Source organism: Rhinolophus sinicus, chromosome 2 (assembly GCF_057876585.1).
Source record: "Rhinolophus sinicus isolate RSI-liver-muscle chromosome 2, RSI-T2T, whole genome shotgun sequence".
Classification (NCBI taxonomy): domain Eukaryota; kingdom Metazoa; phylum Chordata; class Mammalia; order Chiroptera; family Rhinolophidae; genus Rhinolophus; species Rhinolophus sinicus.
The window spans coordinates 107,553,216-107,573,865 of NC_142502.1; the positions used below are offsets into that span (position 1 = coordinate 107,553,216).

General features: G+C 52.6%; 3 protein-coding genes across 8 annotated transcripts; 1 reads left to right on the top strand and 2 right to left on the bottom strand.

The window, feature by feature from the left end:
• Positions 1-269: 269 nt before the first annotated feature.
• WHR1 (winged helix repair factor 1) lies at positions 270-7,454 on the bottom strand. Of its 6 annotated transcripts, none has more exons than XM_019715532.3 (7): positions 7,320-7,454; positions 7,045-7,181; positions 2,428-2,523; positions 1,982-2,121; positions 1,107-1,204; positions 852-999; positions 270-690 (listed from the first exon to the last, which is right to left on the bottom strand). In XM_019715532.3, exons 1-7 carry the CDS (start codon positions 7,417-7,419, stop codon positions 645-647), a joined length of 765 nt encoding a protein of 254 aa, XP_019571091.3. In that variant the 5' UTR covers positions 7,420-7,454; the 3' UTR covers positions 270-644. The 6 variants fall into 6 exon arrangements, with proteins under 6 accessions (XP_019571091.3, XP_074188823.2, XP_019571090.3 ...); XM_074332722.2 differs by having other exon boundaries at positions 807-999; XM_019715531.3 differs by having other exon boundaries at positions 7,045-7,202; positions 7,320-7,453.
• A 108-nt stretch (positions 7,455-7,562) lies between these two features.
• DXO (decapping exoribonuclease) lies at positions 7,563-9,993 on the top strand. The gene is made up of 7 exons (XM_019715524.3): positions 7,563-7,909; positions 8,101-8,501; positions 8,672-8,907; positions 8,997-9,216; positions 9,337-9,472; positions 9,606-9,700; positions 9,783-9,993. Exons 2-7 carry the CDS (start codon positions 8,146-8,148, stop codon positions 9,931-9,933), a joined length of 1,194 nt encoding a protein of 397 aa, XP_019571083.1. The 5' UTR covers positions 7,563-7,909; positions 8,101-8,145; the 3' UTR covers positions 9,934-9,993.
• A 42-nt stretch (positions 9,994-10,035) lies between these two features.
• Positions 10,036-20,619, bottom strand: SKIC2 (SKI2 subunit of superkiller complex). The gene is made up of 28 exons (XM_019715520.3): positions 20,469-20,619; positions 20,289-20,392; positions 19,582-19,691; positions 19,366-19,483; positions 19,161-19,275; positions 18,979-19,053; positions 18,641-18,694; positions 18,353-18,543; positions 18,059-18,187; positions 17,708-17,853; positions 17,178-17,324; positions 16,965-17,049; positions 16,749-16,855; positions 16,314-16,460; positions 16,146-16,242; positions 15,751-15,963; positions 15,561-15,671; positions 13,578-13,808; positions 12,868-13,005; positions 12,573-12,710; positions 12,326-12,430; positions 11,839-11,986; positions 11,616-11,742; positions 11,269-11,479; positions 11,011-11,121; positions 10,712-10,930; positions 10,383-10,523; positions 10,036-10,288 (listed from the first exon to the last, which is right to left on the bottom strand). Exons 1-28 carry the CDS (start codon positions 20,488-20,490, stop codon positions 10,088-10,090), a joined length of 3,741 nt encoding a protein of 1,246 aa, XP_019571079.3. The 5' UTR covers positions 20,491-20,619; the 3' UTR covers positions 10,036-10,087.
• Between the last annotated feature and the right edge of the window lie 31 nt (positions 20,620-20,650).

A 20,650-nucleotide genomic window follows, 5' to 3' on the forward strand; every position in this document is an offset into this window, starting at 1 on the left:
TTGTCAAGGCCCTAACAAAACAAGATACTAAGACACTGGTCTCTTACTCTAACCCCCACAAAAACTAACTACATTAGGCCTTGGTTTTTTGCAGGCCATGACAGAAATTCCGTGGTTAGATCAAGCACACCCTTACCAACCCCCAGGCAGAGTTCACTTCAAACGTCCTTTTTCCTCTCTGAATGAGGCAAAGTTCAGGCCCAACTGTGCTTTACCTCTACCCCAAATGAGGCGCCACACATCACATTAAACAAAAGACACCCAGGAAATAGCACCAGCAGAAGTACTTTATTTGGCAGTTTCAACCCAACATGTAGTAAAGAGAACCCTGCCCTCCCTCACCAGCTCCCTGGAAACCACACCTTCTTATCCCAAGACAGTAATGGCAGCATCTTGCTACACGAAAGGCAGCAGCCATGGCCTTGGCAGTCTCTGGCTCCATTTCCATGGAAGGGCGGAGAAGTATTGCCCAAACCCCACCACTGGCTCAGGTCCCAGGTAAACAGCAGCAGTCACGTCTGACCCTTTGTTCGCACGGTCACAAGCCCAACACTCATCCTGGTCCCAAGCTTTCCCAAGGTGACCCTGTCTCAGCCACCACTGGACAACACTCCTGGGGAGGTGTGCAACGATGAGTAGAATCCTCACGTCTCTGGCAGGCGCAGGAGGGTTCCAGAAGTGGTGGAGACACTGCGCAAGACAAAGACATGGCTGGAACCAGACAGAGGCCCAAGATCTAGGAGACTCAGAGAGTGGCGGGAGGACACAGGAGACTGAATGAAGCAACAGTGGGGAGGATACCCAACCTTGGTCATCGCTCTGTGACCACCAGAGTTGGGGGCAAGGCTCACCAGTCCACCAGCTGGGCCCCAATTAGGTCGTGCACGTGGTAGGCAAGGCCGAGTCGCACCGTGGCAGGCGGCCGCCGGCCCAGAAGCTCTGACAGGAGCAGCTCCCGGTACTTGGCCTTCCGGACCATGCCGAGGACAGCCTGGCGCCCTGAAGGAGACGTGGCATAGGAGTGGGGAAAGGAGAGGCCTGCAGGCCAGAGGAGCCACCAAAAGGTGTTCTTGAGGGGCTGGGGGCTAGAGCTGCAGTCAGGATACCTTTAACAAAACACTTAATGAATCTCCCAGCTCCAGGCACAGCTAGCCACCAGCTCCCAGCGTCTCGGACAGTAAGGACTCCGGCGTTCACCAGCTGCCTAAGAGGGGTGCGAAGCCAGGAGAAATGAGGCCTGGGCTGTGAGAATCCTCTTTCCTCCCCACCCCCTAATGTTTGGACACCATCTCCAGAAACATAGGCATGCAAAGGGGCCCCGCTCCCTGTACCTCCTCTGCTCATAGCAGGCTGCCAGAGCCGCACCCCTGCGATCCCATCAGCCTACCTGACTGCCCTCCCACTCCTTCCTTTCCTGCTACTATTACTTGTTCACTAAAACCGCTCTCGGAAGCCCTCCCTGACCACATGCCCTGACACACGCTCAGTCCCACCCCCAGGGGAGAAATAAGGGCCTTTCTTCTGTGCTCCTGCCACTGCCTAACAGACCTCAGCACAGCTCCTGCCACAGCTTACTGAAAAGAAGTTCCTCAAGTGCTTTCACCCACACCACGGGTTACGAAGTAGACAGCCTGAGCCAGACACAGCCCCTGAACTGGTATTTTTCTTTAGCCCCTGCCTGGTGTTGTTCTTTTGAATGTGAGCGCTTTGGGGGCATGTCAACTCCCACCATTCTCTATTCTCTTGGTCTCTATAAGCATTGGATTAACTTCCCAGATCTCCTGAACCTGAGTCCAGGGCTCTTCCCAAGGCCCAGGTAAGACAGGCCTCCTCTCTTGGGGGGGAGGAATACACAAATTTAGGTCATTTTTCTAAAAAGTCAGCCTTTTTGGCAGGTTCAGCAAAAGGAAAAGGACAAGGTTGGATGGGAGGGTGGCACGGAGGTGCCAGGTGCCTATTTAGTTGGTCCCCCAAGTCTCACGTGATCTCTGTGTCCCTGAAGCCAAAGGTCTGTGTCATTTGGTCCTGCTGGAAGCTAAGGTCCCCACAGGCTGGAAGCACTGAAGCCAGAAACTTCTGCACTGCCCCAGCATATGATCGGCCATCGCAGACCTTGAGGACCTGGAACCAGAGGTGAGAGACATGGTTCGCCCCTCCCCCCTGCCAGCCCCCCCTCCCCCCCCACCAGCGACCTCTTTCCCCAGGACATGTCTCTGCAGTGGGAGGAAGGCTCCTTCCTGCTAGGTTCTTCCACCTTTCATGCTTTTCTTCCTCTTCCTCCTCCTCCTCTCTCTCCTATTACTACTTACCAGAGCCCTGTGCCCTCTGTGAGATGTGGGGCAGAGGAATTGGCTCTTTTCTTGATTTCCTTTCCCCAACTTCCCTGCCTGCCCACCCCCGTCCCCCACGACACACAGTCACACGCACTCTGGTCCTGTAGTCCTCGGTGAAGATGATGCCATGGGCATCCAAGTCGAAGCCCAGCTGAATGACTCTGATCTCCCCCTGTTCCTGAAGCGCCTTCTGTCTCCAGAAAGATGGGAGTGAAAAGAAGGGTGTCAGGGTGAGATGCTCTGCTATACTCTGGGTACTCTGGGGCAGAGAGGTTTCATTTACTTGCACTGGGGAGTTTTTCTCTAAGTAACAGAAAAACTGTGGGGAGAGAATCAGGTAGATCACCAAATATTCTTTTCCAGTTAGGTACCCACCCACCCACCTCATCTGTTGTCTGTTGAACAATCAGTTTACATTTTCTAAGACCAATCATATGCCAGACACTAAGATAAAATAGTGATAAGACACAGGCCCTGCTCTCAAGGAATTAACAGTCTAGATTTTGGGTAGGGGAAGATAAGAGAGGAATATGAGACAAAATATTTAAAACAAATAAAAATCAACCAAGGCCACTGTTTCCAGGAATACATAAAGAACCAATCCACCTGCTGAAAATTAATTAAAATGCTGAATAAAATATTATTTAAAAAATTTTAAGCATTAAAGAGCTCATAAAATAATAAGGAATTACCAGACTAATATAAAATCTAAGTGAACACAGAATTCATACAAGTAGCAGGGACATGGAGGACATTTGATGATTTAGGAAAATCTCTCCAGCAGTCAAAAATAACTGGGCACACAAGAAAACAAAATTCAAAAGGAACAGACAATAGAAATAGAGCTCAAAAGACATGTTATCACGGAATTATCAAAAATATACTATTTAAAAAACACACAAAACTGTTTATAATACTAAAATAAATAAAAGCCATGGTAGAAAATTTCAGCAGGAAATTCTAAAAATTGGCATAATGGATTTGAAAAAATCCAAGTAGAAATTCTAGAACTGAAAAATAAGGCAAGCGCAATCAAGAACTTGATGGATGGGTTTAATGAATTAAGGCACAGCTAAATAAAAAGCTACTAATCAGTAAGACAGATTAAAAAACTAACCACAATAAAGACAGTCAAAAAGATTGAAAATGCAGAGAAAAGGCTAAGAAACGTAAAAGATATAAAGAGAAGATCTAATATATGTTTAACTGGATTCCCAGGAGGACTGAAAAGAGATAATAAAGTAGGCGGAATATTTAAAGAGACAATAACAAATCCACAATCACAGAAGTATATTAATCCAATTCTCATTAACTCAGAACAGACAAAGTAATCTGTGAAAAAATAAAACACTTCAATAATAGCTCTAGTTACTAAGAAATTAATAACTGAATAATGAATATTCTTTTCAAATACACATAGACTATTTAGCAAAACTGGCCACATAGCACAAAGCAAGTCTCAAAAAGTTTCAAATGACTGAAATTATATTGTGTATGTTCTCTGGCCACAATATCATTTATGACAGAAATCAGTAACAAGGTAATAAGAAAATGTTTAGAAATTAAGACATACATTTCCAATCAACCCAATGAATCAAAGAAAAAAATCAAAACGGAAATTAGAAGATATTTTGAAACGAATTATAATGAAATTATATACCAAAACTTGGGAGACAGGTAGATAAATATCAATACTTAGTGGCCTGACATGCATCTATTAGAAAAGAAGAGGGGGGGGTGGGGATAAGGGGAAGGTGAGAGGTTTTGAAAACTAGTCAGTAACCACAGATGGTCATGGGGGTTTGAAAATTAATTTGGGGAACGTACAGAGTGGATGGGGGGAGGGGGGTTCACACAGTGTGAGGGATATAAATGATAAACGTCTAAGTTTTGCTTTGTCTTGTGCACCTGAAACTAATAAAAATAAATAAATAAATAAAAAATAAAAGAAATATGATTTGATAGAAAAAAAAACACACAAAAAATAAATGAATGGAGGGTAAGGGCGGTGGGGGATGGGAGATGAGGGTAAGGGGGATCAAATGTATGGTGATGGAAGGAGAACTGACTGTGAGTAGTGAACACACAATGGGATTTATAGATGATGTAATACAGAATTGTACACCTGAAATCTATTTAATTTTACTAACAATTGTCACCCCAATACATTTAAAAAATAAGTTAAAAAGAAAATAAAAATTAAAAAAAAGAAAAAAAAAAAAGAAAAGAAGAAGGGGTCAAATATATGGTGATGGAAGGAGAACTGACTCTGGGTGGTGAACACACAATGTGATATATAGATGATGTATTACAGAATTGTACACTTGAAACCTATGTAATTTTACTAACTATTTTCACCCCAATAAATTTTAATAAACAGAAAAAAGAAAAGAAGAAAGGATGAAAATTAATGGGAAATAAAAGTAAAATAAACCTAACAGTAGAGGGGAAACAGATTAACAGAAACAGAAAACATGCATACGAGAGAGCAACAAAGCTAAACGTTAATTCTTTGAAAGACTATTAACACGGATAAACCACTGGTGAGACTATCCAAGAAAAAGTGAGGAGAAACCTAGAAAAAGCAGATAACCAATACTAGGATGCAAAACAGGTCAACACTACAAATTCTACAAACAATAAAATGAGATTGTAAACTTTATACTAATGAATTTGAAAATTTAGATGAAATCAATAAATTCCTAGAAAAATGAAATTTCTTCCATGAGAATGGACAAAATGGGATTCACAAAACAGAAATCTATGAAAATGTATTAACTATAACTACACGCAACAACTTGGAAGAATGTCTAAAATATTCATCTAATGAAACAAGATATAAATATGTACAGTATGATACTGTTTACATCAAGTTCAAAAAAATGGGAAAAAGTAAACTGTTATTTATGGATAAACACATACGAGTAGATGGTATAAAGAAAAACAAGAGTGATTATCATACCAGTCAGGATAGTACCGCAGTTACCTCCCAAGGACATAAGGTGTTTTGAACAGAGAGAGATGTATGTGGGATGGTGCCATGTTCTAGTCTGACTTGGGTGGTGGCGAAGTGGGTATTTGCTTTGCAAACATTCTTTAAATCGTGTGTGTGCATATTTATATTTCTTTTGTGCCAATTTATATATATATATATATATATATATATATATATATATATATATTTTTTTTTTTTTTTTTTTAATCTAGGCTAACACCACTAGATTAAAAACAGACACTGTATGAGGAGTGGTGCCACTTGACTTGCTTCCTCATGAGACGAGCTGGTCTCCATCTTCCTGTTCTTCCCTCTTCTTCCTGACAGGTTGCCAGATTAACCTTCTACCTGCTAAACCCAATGGACAGATTTGCAATATTATGTTTCTTGACCTCTTCAGAGACCACTACCCTCAATCACGGGTTCTAATATCTCCAACTACTCCACCTTCTTGAAAATTTCTTTCACAATAGGACTCTTCCTGGGTTCCCCCTAATTCTGGCAGTTCCCTCCTCTCCCTTTCCTTTCCCCTTACATCAGTGGATTTCAAATTTTAAGGCACATTAAGAATCACTTGGGGCAGTAGTTCAAAAATGTAGATTCCCAGTTCCTAACCCATTCATTAGCCTGAATGAGTCCCAGGAGCCTGTATTGTTAAAGAAGCAGCCCGTGTAATTCTGATACAGGTAGAACTCAGGACATACTCTCAGAAACACTGCTTTAAGTGTTGGTATCTCCCAGCACTGTGGATTTGGCCCTATTATCTTTAACTGTAAACCCAAGATCCATAACCTTGGGCCGCAGAGGATCTGTGAAACACCCTCCCCCCAAAATTGTACATGTACCTGTTATATATGTGGCATATATGCATTTTTTTCTGGAAAGAGAGCCATAGCTTTCATTATCTCCTAAAGTTTGTAAAAAAGTTACAAATCACTCTTCTCCTCACTCTTGCTACCCGATCTCACCCACATTCCCAGACTGACCACACTACTCACTTCCCGGTAACTTCCAGTTCTGCATCACTGGCCCAGAATCCCCTCCAAACCCTCATATCCAACTGTCTGCTACATATTTGCCTGTGGATGCTCCACAAGCACCTCCAACTCAACGAGTACAAAATTAGACACGTCATTTCTGCTCCCAGCCAACTCAGTGTGCTCCTACTCTATTCACTCCACCAGCCACTCAGTCTGTCATCTGAAAAATCTGAGTTATCCTGGATTCCTGCCTTTTCCCTCTTCCCACATCCCTCTCCTTCACCAAGCCTCTCCCCCGTACTATACTACCCTAAGTTAGACCTTCACCAGTTCTCAGTATCTTCCTAACTGATCTCCCTGCCTCATCTCATTACTTCCAAGCCACCCAACAAACCGCTTCCTCTCCTGTTTACCATGCTCTACCAGCTCACCGCCTTCAGTGTAAAACGGAAACACTGATGCACAAGGCTTGCTGTAATCTGACATCTGCCTACATTCCCGGTGCTGTAGGCTCCAACCACGCCCAATGACTCAGTTTTCCGCAAAGCTTCGCTCTTCCACCATGACTTGGTATATGCTCCCTGCTGCCTGAGGGTCTTTTAATAGGTACGTAGCACTCCTGTGGCACCGCAATGCCTGGCCCAGAAAGACCTAACGCTTGCTGAATGGCAGAATGACTGGCCGACCGACTGAGGCTCTGAGTGCCGCTTGGGTCCGCGGCTCCGACGCCCCTCACCAGCTGCCGGTCAGCTGCCGTCCGGTCCCGCACGAGGCTGTACACCTGGCTCCTGAGCGCGATGGGCGGCAGCGCATCTTCGAACAGGCCTCGCGGGAACAGCCGCACCAGTTCCGCGACTGCGGCGCGCGCCGACCCTGGGCGGAGACACCTGGTCACTGGGGTGGGAGGGGCGCACAATCAAGGGGGCGCCATTCTCCCCACATGTAGGGTGACGAGAGGCGAGGCCACTCCGGCTGAGGTCCTGAGCCTCGCCCCGAGGTTGCCATCGTTACCTGCCTCGCCCCTCAAGGGATCCGCCTCTGTAGGCCCTAGTTCCCGCCGCCTCTTCAGTCCCAAGGTCTCCGGGACCAGGCGCTGCCTCTTCCGGCTCATGTCCCGGGAGCTTGGGGGCCGGGGAAAGGGTAGGTGCTGAGGCAGAGATCCCGCAAATAGGCTTCCGGCGCGGAGCAGTGACGTCTCGGAGGCCAGTCAGCTCAGTGTGATTCGGCCGACGCGCTGACGGTGGCGGCGTCCTCGTCCTCTCTCGGAACCTGGCTGGGGGGCGGCGCCGATGCGGATCCCGGCCCCTCCCGGGCCGGCTGAGGCCCCCCAGCCAATGCTGCTTGTCTGCCTCCAGCAGCGCTCACGGCCGGGGTGCCTGGCGGTTCTGCGGGGCGCCGGGGCCGCGTTGCGATCAACCCCCAGGTGCAGAGCGCAGCCCCGCACGCCACCCACCGCCCCCGAGGGTGTGCCTGCCACTGTCGCTGAATGAGTGCGTCATCGAGAGCGGAAAACCACTTTTGCATCCCTCTTCGACTTCTGGTGTGCCTGCCGTGACGTCATAGCTCTGCGGAGGTGGAAGTCGAGGTTGGCGGGCTTAGAGGTACCCAGATCCTTGATCTGAGCCCAAACACCATTCACCTCTGGAAAATCGAGGGGCGGAGGGAATCAAGGGGAGAGGTCGTGGGTGCACCTGGCCACGGTTGTTTGAGGGGCTAGGGCCTGCGTGTTTCAAGGCCAGAGCCTGGCCATCCGAGGCTTTCTTAGTTCTGACCCCGGGTCCCGCTTCTCCAGGCCTCCTCTATAAAAGGAGAACTTCCCCCCACCTATCAGGACGTCATGGAGCCCAGAGGGACCAAGAGAGGAGCTGGGAAGACAGAAGTAGCTGAGCCTCGGAATAAAGTCCCCCACCCAGCACCTTCACTGCCCACAGACCCTGCCCTCTACTCTGGGCCCTTTCCTTTTTACCGGCGCCCTTCCCAGCTGGGCTGCTTCTCCCTGGATGCCCAACGCCAGTACCACGGAGATGCCCGAGCCTTGCGCTACTACAGCCCACCCCCCACCAATGGTCAGGGCCCCAACTTTGACCTCAGAGACGGATACCCCAACCGATACCAGCCCCGGGATGAGGAGGTCCGAGAGAGCCTGGACCATCTGCTACGCTGGCTCCTGGAGCATCGAGGCCAGCTGGAGGGGTGAGCAGAGCAGAGCACACAAGATGGAGAGACTTGCACCTGCTCTTTAAAATTAGCAGAGCCAAAGCTGGAGGGCGTTCAGTCTTTAGAAGGAACTTGGGCTGTTCTTTGGGGAGCCATTTGAGCTGGTGCTTGTGTCAGACCTTCAGCCTCTAACTCCTCCCTCTCAGGGGTCCAGGCTGGCTGGCAGGAGCCATCGTGACATGGCGCGGGCACCTGACAAAACTCCTAACAACACCGTATGAGCGGCAGGACGGCTGGCAGCTGGCAGCCTCCCGGTTCCAGGGGACACTGTACCTGAGTGAGGTAGAGACGCTGGCTGCTCGGGCTCAGAGGCTTGCCCGGCCACCCCTCCTTCGGGAGCTTATGTACATGGGGTACAAGTTCGAGCAGTACATGTGTGCAGGTGAGAGTTGCCCCTGCTCTGTAGCCCCCTCCCCCTTCCCCAGAGACAGAACCACTGAGAACCGTGCTGCCACTTCTCTCCTTGTGCAGACAAACCTGGAGGCTCCCCGGACCCTTCTGGGGAGGTTAACACCAACGTGGCCTTTTGCTCTGTGCTACGCAGCCGCCTGGGAAACCACCCTCTGCTCTTCGCAGGGGAGGTAGACTGCACAGACCCCCAGGCCCCATCCCCACAGCCCCCCACCTGCTATGTGGAGCTCAAGACCTCCAAGGAGATGCACAGCCCTGGCCAATGGAGAAGCTTCTACAGGTTTGCGGGGAGGGGCAGGGCAACAACCTAGAACTGAGAGCTGGGAAAGGGATTTGGGGGAAGAGGCTGGAGGGTGGAGATGGGGTCCCACTGACACTGATGCCTCACCTTTCCTGACAGACACAAGCTTCTGAAGTGGTGGGCTCAGTCGTTCCTCCCAGGAGTCCCAAATGTTGTCGCTGGCTTCCGTACCCCAGAGGGTTTCGTCTGTTCCCTCAAGACTTTTCCCACCATGCAGATGTTTGAACATGTCAGGGTAAGGCAATGGTGTCGCAGCACGCACTACCCACAGCAAGACCACAGGTCCATTGTCCAGGGCTGCAGCTACACCTTCCCCTTCTCCTACCCTCACCCTCACTTGTCTCTGCCTCCTCCTTGGCCCTCTCCAGAATGACCGTGATGGCTGGAATCCCTCCGTGTGCATGAACTTCTGTGCCGCCTTCCTTAGCTTTGCCCAGAACACAGTTGTCCAAGATGACCCCAGGTGAGGCATTCAGCTCTGCCCCTCGCTGGGTCCCGGAAGCCCAGCCTCCAGCCCTCAACTAGCGACTCCATCTTCCCCTCAGGCTCGTCCACCTCTTCTCCTGGGAGCCTGGCGGCCCAGTCACAGTGTCTGTACACCGAGATGCACCCCATGCCTTCCTGCCCACATGGTACGTGGAAGCCATGGCCCAGGACCTCCCATCACCCCCCAAGACACCCTCCCCCACGGACTGATGCTGCAGTGGGGGCGGGTCCTGTCTCCATGCACAGATAAAGGTCTATTTCTGCGTGGTTCTTTTTGCTGTGTCTTGAACTGAGTCAAACCCGCCCAGCATCTCAAGTACTCACAGGTGGCTTGCTGTTTTATTACATTTTTACATGGGGTCATTCACTGAGTGTAGAGACTAGCTGCAAAGACAATGTCCCTCCGTAGCAGGGTAGCTGCTGTCTCCATCTTGGCACCTAGCACAGGCTCGCCCACCAGGCGGGCTGCCCCCCGCAGCGAGCGACACATCTCTGCCAGGCGCTGGATGCAGCGGACCACCAGGCCCTCGGGGGTCCCCGAGAGCCCTGCCAACTCAGAGAAGGGCTGTGGGGGAAGCAGGATGGGAATTGAATTTGATAAGCCTAGGCAGCCTCTCCCCAACCAGCCATCTGCAAAACCCCAAGCCCCAGTTACTCACCATGCCCCGGGCCCACTCGTACACAACCTCAACCAGCCCAAAATTCAGCTCCCCTACAAATTCCTCCACGGTCTGATTCAGGCCACAAGCCTCCTGGACCTCACCAATCCGCTTGGCCACAGCCCGGACACGTTCCAGTCCCTGCAGATGAGGAAGGAGAGGTTAAGACCATTTTCCTGCTCTAGGATGGGGGTGGCTCAGATCAAGGAAGAAGCCATTCCAGCTCTTAGGGCACTTACAAGGCTGGAGAGGTCACTTGGGGAAACCTGAGGGTAGGGATTGGGAATGCTGTAGCCAAGGGAGCGAGAGAAGGGTGGGGGTACCCATACCTGTTTGAGGGTGCTTGGGAGCTGCTCCCCAGGGTCCCCGGAGCTCTGGCACACCAGGCCAGAGAGCAGGGCCGCGATCTCCTCTGGCTGCAGGGCACTCAGAGCGTTGTCGAACAGGAGCTCAGTGAGGAGCAGCTCATGGCTGCTCATGGCACAAGCCACCCGCCCTGCCAGCTTCACCGTGCCCGCCTCGTCCACGTAACCCAGGGTTCGGAGCACCTGGAAGAAAGATGGCAGATGTTGGGAGCCTGATGTCCGCTCCCTCACCAGCCCCGTCCCCCGCACCCCCTCACTCCCACCTCTATGCGCTGGTGGTACTCAGGGAGCAGCAGCAGCGACTGATCCGACAGCAGGAAGCGCAGACGCTCCATCTCCTTCTGAATCTGCATTTGCTCCCGCAGCTTCAGGTACTGCGGGAGCCACGGGCAGCACGTTAGCCTTCCCCTCACCCTCAGCAAGGGGGCCTGAGGACCAGGGCTGAGAGGGGGGTGGGCAGCCTACAGGGGTCCGGAGAAGAAAAGCCCCCTGCCAGCGTGGGATGGCATCCAGGGCCCTACCTGGGCAGGGAAACGGGGGCTGTGCACGCACTGAGCCCCCCGGATCAGCTCCTCCAGCTTCCGGGCCCGAAGCCCCCCCTCAACCACCGACACATCCTTGAGTTTCAAATCGTTGACAGGGTCAAGGGTAGGGGGTCCTGCTGGGTAGGCCTGAGCTAGACGCAACAGTTCCTGGACAACAGTGGTCACAGCAGCAATGGGGGGATCCTTTCTGAGGAAGGAGCAGGTCTTGAGACTTCTCTTCCATAGGAGCCCCCCTCAGGCTGAGCGAGCTTCCCTGACCACACCTCCCTACTCCCCATTATGTGGTCCCTCCCCAGGAAAAGGGCCTCCCCAGCAACTCTGACTTGAATTTTGGTTGCTGCTTCTTGCTGAAGTCCTCCAAGATCTTCTCCGCATTCACCCGGAGCACTTTGGTGGTGATGGCGGCCACATCTCCTGGCTGGAGCTTGGCCACAGTGTGGTCACAGGGCCCTGTGAAAAGGGGAGAGCAGGGTCAGACCTCACCGTGAACCCAGGCAGGAGTCCCACTGCACTGCCATCAGGAACCCGGATGTCTGCCCCACTCACCTTCAGGCAGGAACAGCTTGAATCCCACGAGGTCATCCGGGTAGGGCACATCTGGGGAGGCTGACCCCCTCTCCTGTGGGTCCTCACACGTGTGTTTATCACACAAGACCAGGGTTGTGAATACTCTGCTAGTGGAGTTCGAGGAGACCTAGGGGAGGTGGGGAGGCCAAGCCAGGAAGGTGTGAGGAGTGGACAGCAAAGGCGGGACCAGGTCCCCACCCTCCAGCAGGGATCATGGAGCAGCTAGGCAGAGCCCCCAGTATAGACTGGCAACCAAGTCACGCAATCAGAGCAGACTGTGGGGCGGGGGTGGGGGGCATGGAGACACAAAAGACAAGGTAGGCATGAAGTGGTGGTGACGGGAAGGAAAGGAGGGCAAGAGGGGACATGGGCCCTGATGAGTGTAAGCTGCCCCCACCAAGTCGGGGAGATGAGAGGACTCGCTCCTCCCTCCCCACTCTGGGGCCCAAACTGCCTTTGCTGTCACCTGCAGGATCACGCCAAGGGCGTTGTGATGCTCCTGATTCTGCACAACCACCACCCTCCCAGTGGAGAGAGATTTCAGCCCATTCACAGACTCCATGACGCGTCGCTAAAGAGTGGAGATATGCACAAAGGGGATAAGGGACGAAGTGTCACAGGGACACTGGGACTAGGTTCAAGAGCACCCAGAGTGTCCCATTCTCCTCCTTCCCTCCTCCATCACACCCCCCAACACTCACCCACCCACTCACCTGGATCAGGCCCCGGCTCTCTGTCAGTTCCTCCCCCCACCTGTAATACTCGGGCAGGTCAACCAGCTGGTCAGTCATGTCGGGCTCCTTCAAGGCCTCCAGCCTCTTGGTCAGTTCAGCCAGAGCCTGTTCGTGGGCCTGGGCACAAGTAGGAGTAGGTGCCAAACAAGAGTCTCCAGGCTCAGCCTGCCACGCCCCCCACCTCACCCCACTGGCCTCTGGATGCCCACTTCCTCCCGGCCTGGCTTTCCTTGTCCAGCATCCTGCCTGGGATACTGGTCCCCCAGCCCCTCACCCTGCTGTCTTTGCGGGACGGAAACTCAGAGAAGCTCCTCTTCATCATATCCTCCACCCTGAGGGCATCCACCCGCAGTAGGTTCAGGATCATGGTGTATGTGAGGCGGAACTGAGACTGCAGCTGGGACGGCTTCCCCTGGGCCGGGCGACACAAGCCAGTGACATCGGGGTGGGGCATGCTGCTCCCCAGCCAGCCCTCTACCCCCAGCACAGCTAGTCCCAGCTCCACAACCATAGGACCCTACACAAACGGCGTGCTCGCCTCCTCTGCAAAATAAGGGAGGGAAATTAAGTAATACCGTGTTTCCACGGAAATAAGACCGAGCCGAACAATCAGCTCTAATGCATCTTTTCGAGCACAAATTAATATAAGACCTGGGCTTTATAATATTATGTAAGACCGGGTCTTACAGTAAAATAAGACCGGGTCTTACATTAATTTTTGCTCCAAAAGACGCATTAGAGCTGATTGTTCGGCTCGGTCTTATTTCCGGGGAAACACAGTAGACTCTCAACGGTCCTATCTAGCTCCGTATTCACAGTGGAGAAGACTGGAGATGAGATCCAGTCTCATCCTTGGGTCTGCTCATTCCTACCTTGGCTTCTCCCAGGCAAAAGAAAAAAAATCAGAAAGAAAGGAGAGGGGAAGAGGGTTGGGAGAAAGGGTACAGCAGGTCCCCAGAGCTGGGCTCATGCCACCTAGCTCACCGTCATCATACGGTGCAGGTCCACCATCTCGGGCACGCGGCCCTTGCAGAGCAGGATGACAGTGCCTGTGGGGTCCAGGCCCCTCCGGCCCGCCCGGCCTGCCATCTGCACGTACTCCCCAGGGAGCAGGTCCCGGAAGGTAGAGCCATCGTGCTTCCGCATGGAGTCAAACACTACAGTTCGGGCTGGCATATTTACACCCATGGCGAAGGTCTCTGTGGCAAACAAGACCTGGGACGGGGGAGAGAGGATCAGCAAGGGACTACACACAGGTGCCCAGCCCTGGCTGGGAGCACCTTATTCTGCAGCCAAGGCTAAGTAAGCACCTGGCACCGTCCCAAATGCTTAACTCACAGGATCCCATTAACTCTCTGGGCAAATCTATAGAGTAGGAACTATGCTTTCCCTCATTTTATTTATTTAGCTGCCTATTTCTTTCCTTGTCCCCCCATATCCCACTCCCATCCCCCCTGTCAGTCATCCCATGTTTTTAATGGGTACCTTTTTGTGTGAATGTGTTCTGGCACATAATGTCTTCCTTTGTGTGCGTGTAATTTACAATTCACATTAAAAGGCAGTGATATTATCTCCTTCCATTTTTCTCACTTCTTTTCCTCCACATAGTGCTTTCAACATCCATCCATGTTAACATGGTTATACCTAGTCCCTTGCTTCCAACTGCAGCAGGGCACTCTGTGGGTGCATGCCCCCCCAGTTACCTGCCTTCTCGCCCAGTGAAGGACACCTCGGTACCACCTGCCACAAGACGACAGCCAACAAAGGAAGAGCAGACATGTTCCCTCATGGACCAAGTGAGAACTTCTTAGTGGTTTATACTCGGGAATGGAATTGGGGGTCAGAGAGTATGTTATTTTTGTCTAAAGAGTGCCAGGGTGGGGGTGGCTGGATGGCTCAGTTGGTTAGAGTGCGAGCTCTTTTAACAAGGTTGCCAGTTCGTTTCCCACACGGACCAGTGAGATGCAACGGCTTGAGCTTGGAGCTGAGCCGCTGGTGGGCAACCGGCTGGCTCAGTGTTTAAGAGCGTGGTGCTCATAACACCAAGGTCACTGGTTCGAGTCCCATGTGGACCAGTGAGCTGCGCCCTCCACAACTAGATTGAAAACAATGACTTGACATAGAGCTGACGGGTCCTGGAAAAACACTCTGTTCCCATACTGTTCTCCAATAGTCCCCAATTAAAAAAAAAAAAGAGTGCCAGGGTGCTCTCCAGACTGGCCAAACCTGTACAAGGGTTCCTCTCATCCTACGCAGACTTCGCTTCATTCGCTTTGCAGATACTATGTTTTCATCAACATTTAGGCAAGACCCTCCACCAGCAAACAGATTACGACTTGCTGAAGCCTCAGATGATGGTTAGCACTTTTTAGCAATACAGTATTTTTTAACTAAAGTGTGTACATTGTGGGGTGGCCAGTTAGCTCAGTTGGTTAGAGTGTGGTGCTAATAACACCAAGGTTGCCAGTTCGATCCCCACATGGGCCACTGTGAGCTGTGCCCTCCTTAAATTTAAAAAAAAAAAAAAAAGTGTGTACATGGTTTTTAGACATAACGCTATTACCCACTTAATAGACTATGGTATAGTGTGAATATAACTTTTATATACACTGGGAAACCAAAAACTCATGTGACTCACTTTATTGTGATACTCGCTTTACTGCGGTGGCCTGGCCCCAAACCTGCAGTACCTCTGAGGTCTGCCTGTAGTCTCCTTCATCTTTGGCAACACTTGGCATCAGCCGGTTTCCTAAGTTTTACCAGTCTAATAAAGTCCTATCTCATGAGTTTTCAATTTGCATTTTTCTGACGACGACTTACATGCTTGCTAGCTTTTTGGGTTTCTCTTCTGAAGACTGCCTGTTCACATCTGGGGCATCCCCATTTTAAGATGGGAAACCGGGAGTTCGGGGAGCTTAGGCAATGTGCCCGAGGCCCCACGGTGGTGCGTGTGGGCCGCGTGCGTACCTTGACTAGGCCGCGGCTGAACAGCATCTCCACGATCTCCTTGAGGATGGGTAGCACGCCGCTGTGGTGTACGCCCAGGCCTCGGTGCAGGAGCTCCGATATGTGCAGCACCTGTGGGGGACCGAGGCCGTGACTGGGGGGGGTCGTGCAGCACCCCGTCCCCACCCGTCTCCAAGCCCCCCCTCCATGCCTGGGGCAGCTGGCGGTCAGAGCCGCGGAGGCGAGCGAGGCAACGCTGCAGGAAGAGGTGAATCTCACTCTTCTCTGAACTTGTGGTGAGATCAAGGGAGGTGAGGCCTGAGGCCTGCTCATCACAGCGGCCCCGGGAGAAGGTGAACACCACCACGGGCAGCTGTGCACGGCTGCGGAGGGAGGCCAGCAGTGACAGGTACACACCGCGGTCCTGGGGAGGGGGTCACAAAGTGGCAGAGGTTGAGTCGGAGACAGTGGGGCCCAAAGTGGGGGCAGGTAAAGAACTCCCAAGTCGGGCAGTACTCAAAGTTCAAGTCCAAACCCCCGGAGGACCAGGGAAGAAAGACCAGGAAGGAAGAGGTAGTGACAGGTACAAAGCCTACTGGTTTGCACCTGTGCAGGCCCCCCCTGATGCGTGGGCTGCTTGGCCCCAAAGGTCTGTACATGCTTGCTCGTCCTCTCCTTCTTGGCCTCCACAGCTGCATAGTACCTGGGGATGCAGAGGGCGGCGTCACAGTCACACCCAGCCAGGCCAGCCCTGACTCCCCATCTCCGGCTTACCCCTTTGTGTAGAAGGTGCCTCGGGAGTCCAGCAGCAGGAAGAGCTCACCCTGCGTCTTGGGGCTGTTCCCCGTGAAGAGATAATGCTCTAGGGGGACGGGGCGAGCGACAGTGCTGATCACATAGATCTGACGGCGCTTCAGTCGTCTGATGGGCGGGAGACAGCAGGGGCGGGGGATGTGGGAAGGAGCAGCCCACACCCCACCACCTTCCCCCCCCCGGGGCCTCACCCAGCCTTTTCTGGAAGCCGGATTGGAAGGCTGTCCCCGTCATCATATCTCTAAACATGCAAAGTAGTCTGGGCCCAAGTGGGCCGTGTTCCCCAGCCCCACCCTTTTCTCCCACCCCCAAGGCTGTGGCAGTCTTGGCCCCCCCACCCCAACCAGGGACTACTACAGCCGCCTTCACCCAAGCACCCCAGGACACACGCCTCACCCAATCCAGTCAGCAAATTCAAGGGCGTTGGGAACAGTGGCACTCAGAAGGATGATGGAGACGTGGTCAGGGAGCATGATGAGCACCTCCTCCCACACGACCCCACGCTGGGCGCAGGGAGGGAAAACGAGTCACTGGCAGCTCAGGGGGAATAGGAAGCTGCTGAACCAGCCCCACAGGAAAGGACCAGGCCCACAGGAGCCCCGCGGCCCTTACCTCAGCGTCATTGATGTAGTGAACCTCATCAAAGATGACCCACTCCAGGTCCCGGATGACATCCGAGCCACTGTACAGCATGGAGCTGGGGAGAAGAGACCGAAGGCTGACTCCCCAGTAGCTCCCGTCTCCACTCTTAACTCAGCCACTCTCTCCAGAGCAGCCTCCGCTTCCTGGCCCCAAATCCACCTGTGTTGAATGCCCATCTCTCACCGAAGGATCTCTGTCGTCATGATGAGGCAGGAGGCCTCTGGGTGCAGCTGTATGTCCCCGGTGAGCAGCCCCACATCCCCAAATGTGTTTCGGAAGTCTCGGAACTTCTGGTTACTCAGAGCCTTGATGGGCGAAGTGTAGATGGTGCTGGAAAGAGGGCGTGAGGTTAGCCAGTCTCTCCACACAGACACGTGGTCAGCAGCTCCTCTCCACCCTGAGCCCTCCCAGCAGCATATTGCAGGCTCAGCGGCCCCCTTTCTTCACCCAAACTGCCATCACTCTCCTTCATGACTTGACCCCAGAAAACTTTTGACTCTCAACCTCTTCCTAAACTAAATGCACGTAGATCATCCTTCTAACCTCTCTCCCGGCACCTTTTCATTTCTCTCTGGGCCCCCGTCTCAGTTTCTCCCCCAAACCTCCCATCTAAAAGATGAAGAAAAGATGTGGGGAAGAGATGAGATTTAGAAAGGAGGCAGGGGAAACAGGGATGGCTGGTGAAGGGAGAAGGTAGGGTAGGGGACCCGTACCGTGTCATGTGTTTCTGGGCGAGGGCAATGGCGTATTCAGCCACAACTGTCTTCCCCGCAGACGTGTGAGCTGCCACAAAGACTGAGTCGTGCCGTTCCAAGTGCAGGATGGCCTGTTTCTGGAACACATCAGGCTCAAATGCCCACTGTGGGACAGAGAAATAGGTGGAGAATGAAGAATGGAGAGGGGCCTTCCTGCCTCTGGCTCATGGGGCATGCAGGACAGTAGGGAGAAGGCCAGAGGGAGGCAAGGCTGGGCCTGAGGTCCAAGACTGGCCGGGAAGGCTTCTAGCCTGTGGTGGGAGAGGCTGGGAGGAGGTGGGGGAGCATGTGAGGACTGGGCCACACTACCTGGAAGGCTGGCTGGGGGATGAGGCGATAGAAATCACCAACAGGGGAGGTGACATCCACAGGAACAGCCCACTGCTCCTGAGGTAGGGGTTTGGGGAGCTCAGTGGGGAATATAGCTGTGGACGCTTCCTGAAAAAGTCGGAGGTAGGAATGATGAAGTTATAGCCAGAAAACTTTCCATTACCGCTCCTCCCAAAAGATGCTCCAATCTTCCCCTTAGACCCAACCAAGCCAGTCCACCCTCCCAGTGGCAAGGCCTCTTCTTTCCTGCCTCGACCACCCAGAAGCACCAACCTTCAACACTAGGTCCTCCAAGCTGCTTGTTCGGGCCAAGGGAGCACTGCATGGAGAGGCTGGAGCAGTGTCCCCTCTGGTACCTCCCGGCTGTCCCACTGCCTCCCTCTCATCCTCATTGCCCCCACCCAAATCCAGGGGTTCCAGCAGACGGCTGAGGCTGAGCAAACCAGGAGCCGGAGCTGAGTGATCTGAGGAGAAAGGCAAAAAAAGGGGACCTGGTCAGGTCCATCTCTGTCCTATAGGATAAGGGCACCACTTCTCCCATGCCCCCACCTCAAAACTCACCCTTGGGTGCAAAGTCCACGCCTTTCTTGAAGCCAGGTGGAATAGTAAGAAGCTCTGGAGGACCGGGACAGAGAGAGAATGGGGGCCACTGCACACCGTTACACAAATTGTACATTACATAAACCCAAAGGATACCATTCACAGCATAGACGTTGTAACTGGGGACATTTGTTGTAATCATTTTCCAATAAATAACAATGAAGGTTGTTATGGAAAGGGTGCCTTTTTCTAATTTGCTCAAAGGCATGAAGCAGCCCAGTGAAAGCCCTGGGCCCCTCATCCGCAGGGCCCAGACTTGAAGCCCTGCCTCCCAAGGGTCCATCCTGGTACCACCTCACCTTTCTCAAAGTCTATCTCCTCCTCAGCTTCTTCCCGAGTGCTCAGATCTGTTATGGTGGGCTCGTCCATTCCACCTGGGGACAGGTTGGACAAATACAGATTCATGGGGGGGGTGATACGGGAACCCTTCCTTGGAGACTGAGGGCTCCCTCCCCAACCATCTCATTTCCACAAGAGTCACCTGGCCAGAAAGGGTACTGTGTTGGATTCCCCCACAGGGACTGGGAAATGGGGGCTGGTGGCCGGCGAAGAGACAAGGAGGTCGCGGCCGTCAAGTCTGTATTCTCCAGCAGGACCTGAGTCAAGAGATCAGAGCCCCGGTGAGGTGAGCTTGCCTCTGACCCGCCTTTTCCCAACTCTGCTTCTCATGGCCCCTGACCACTTACCTCCTTGTAGCCCAGTATCTGGCCTGTGGTTGGGTGTCTCTGGGCTTGTAGGTCGGAGGGAACTGGGGCCCCCAGTACAGCCAGGAGAGACCAAGGATCCATCTTCCTCTGCCATTTTCTGGAGAGAAGGAAGTAATTTTCAGGTCTTCTTTCTCCTCTGTCTCAGCTTCTTTCAGAGACCCATCTCACTAGTCCAGTCCCCTGCAGACCCCTCACCGGGCTGCGTGATCCACACTGTGAAGAGGCAGCCAGGCTGGAGATGACAGAAACAACTGCTCTGCTTCTTGCTGCAGATCTGCGGCACAGGGCGGGAGCCCGTGGGGAAGCTGGAACAAGGACAAGATGAGAGAAAGCGATGGGACTTGTGTTGAGATCAGAAACAGTAGATGTCTCACACAGACTAGGACAATTAAGGTGAAGCAAGATTTTCCAAAGGTTGTCATTGTTTACAGGACAAACAGCCTGTTGCTGAATTACCTGAGGCGCTGGTTAATAATATACAGATTTTGTATTTCAGAATCTGGGGCTGGACCTAGGAATATATATTTTTAAAAAGCTCCCCCACTAATCATGAGGCATACTGAAATTCGAGAATCACTAGCTTTAGGAAAAGAGATCCCAGACCTAAAGATAAAGTCTTTATCTTCAAAGGCTAGCATCTCAGCCACCAAGTGCTTGGACACAGAAAGGGACTGCAACCTTTGAAAGAGCAGTTCTCAGAGCTAAGGTACCCCAGCGCTCCCGGCTGATCCTCACATGGGCTCTGACCCATAGCAGGCCCACTAGGCTGGAGTCTGTCCTGCACCAGTCCAGGCCCGGATGACAGGTATCCAGGGAGAGAAGAGCTGGTCATACTAGATCCTACTGTAAGGAAGAGGTTTTAAGCTCAATGCGGGTCAAGGTTACGGTCAAAAGTCACTCACGGTGCTCTCTGGAGCTCCAGGCACATTCAGCAGCTCCCAGCGCCCAGTGCATCCCAGCTCCACAGCCCGAAGAGGCAGGTCCAGGGGGTCTAGGGGAGGTAGTACTACAGGAGAAAGGTCAGAGGTCAGAGGTCAAGGCCAATCTCTGTCTATTTCTTCGTTCCACCCCCTCCCCCTCACCGAGTCGCTCCGTCTCCAGCATCTAGGAGCCACGGCAGGGGCCAGGCAGCCCAAAAGCGCAGTGAGGGGCTGTGGGATAAGCTCCGCCCCGAAACGGGCGGAAGTGTAGGCGACTTCCGGTACACACCCCGCTGGGGGTGTGCACGAGTGCTAGCGAGGGGCTGCCCTGAATTGGTGGAAGG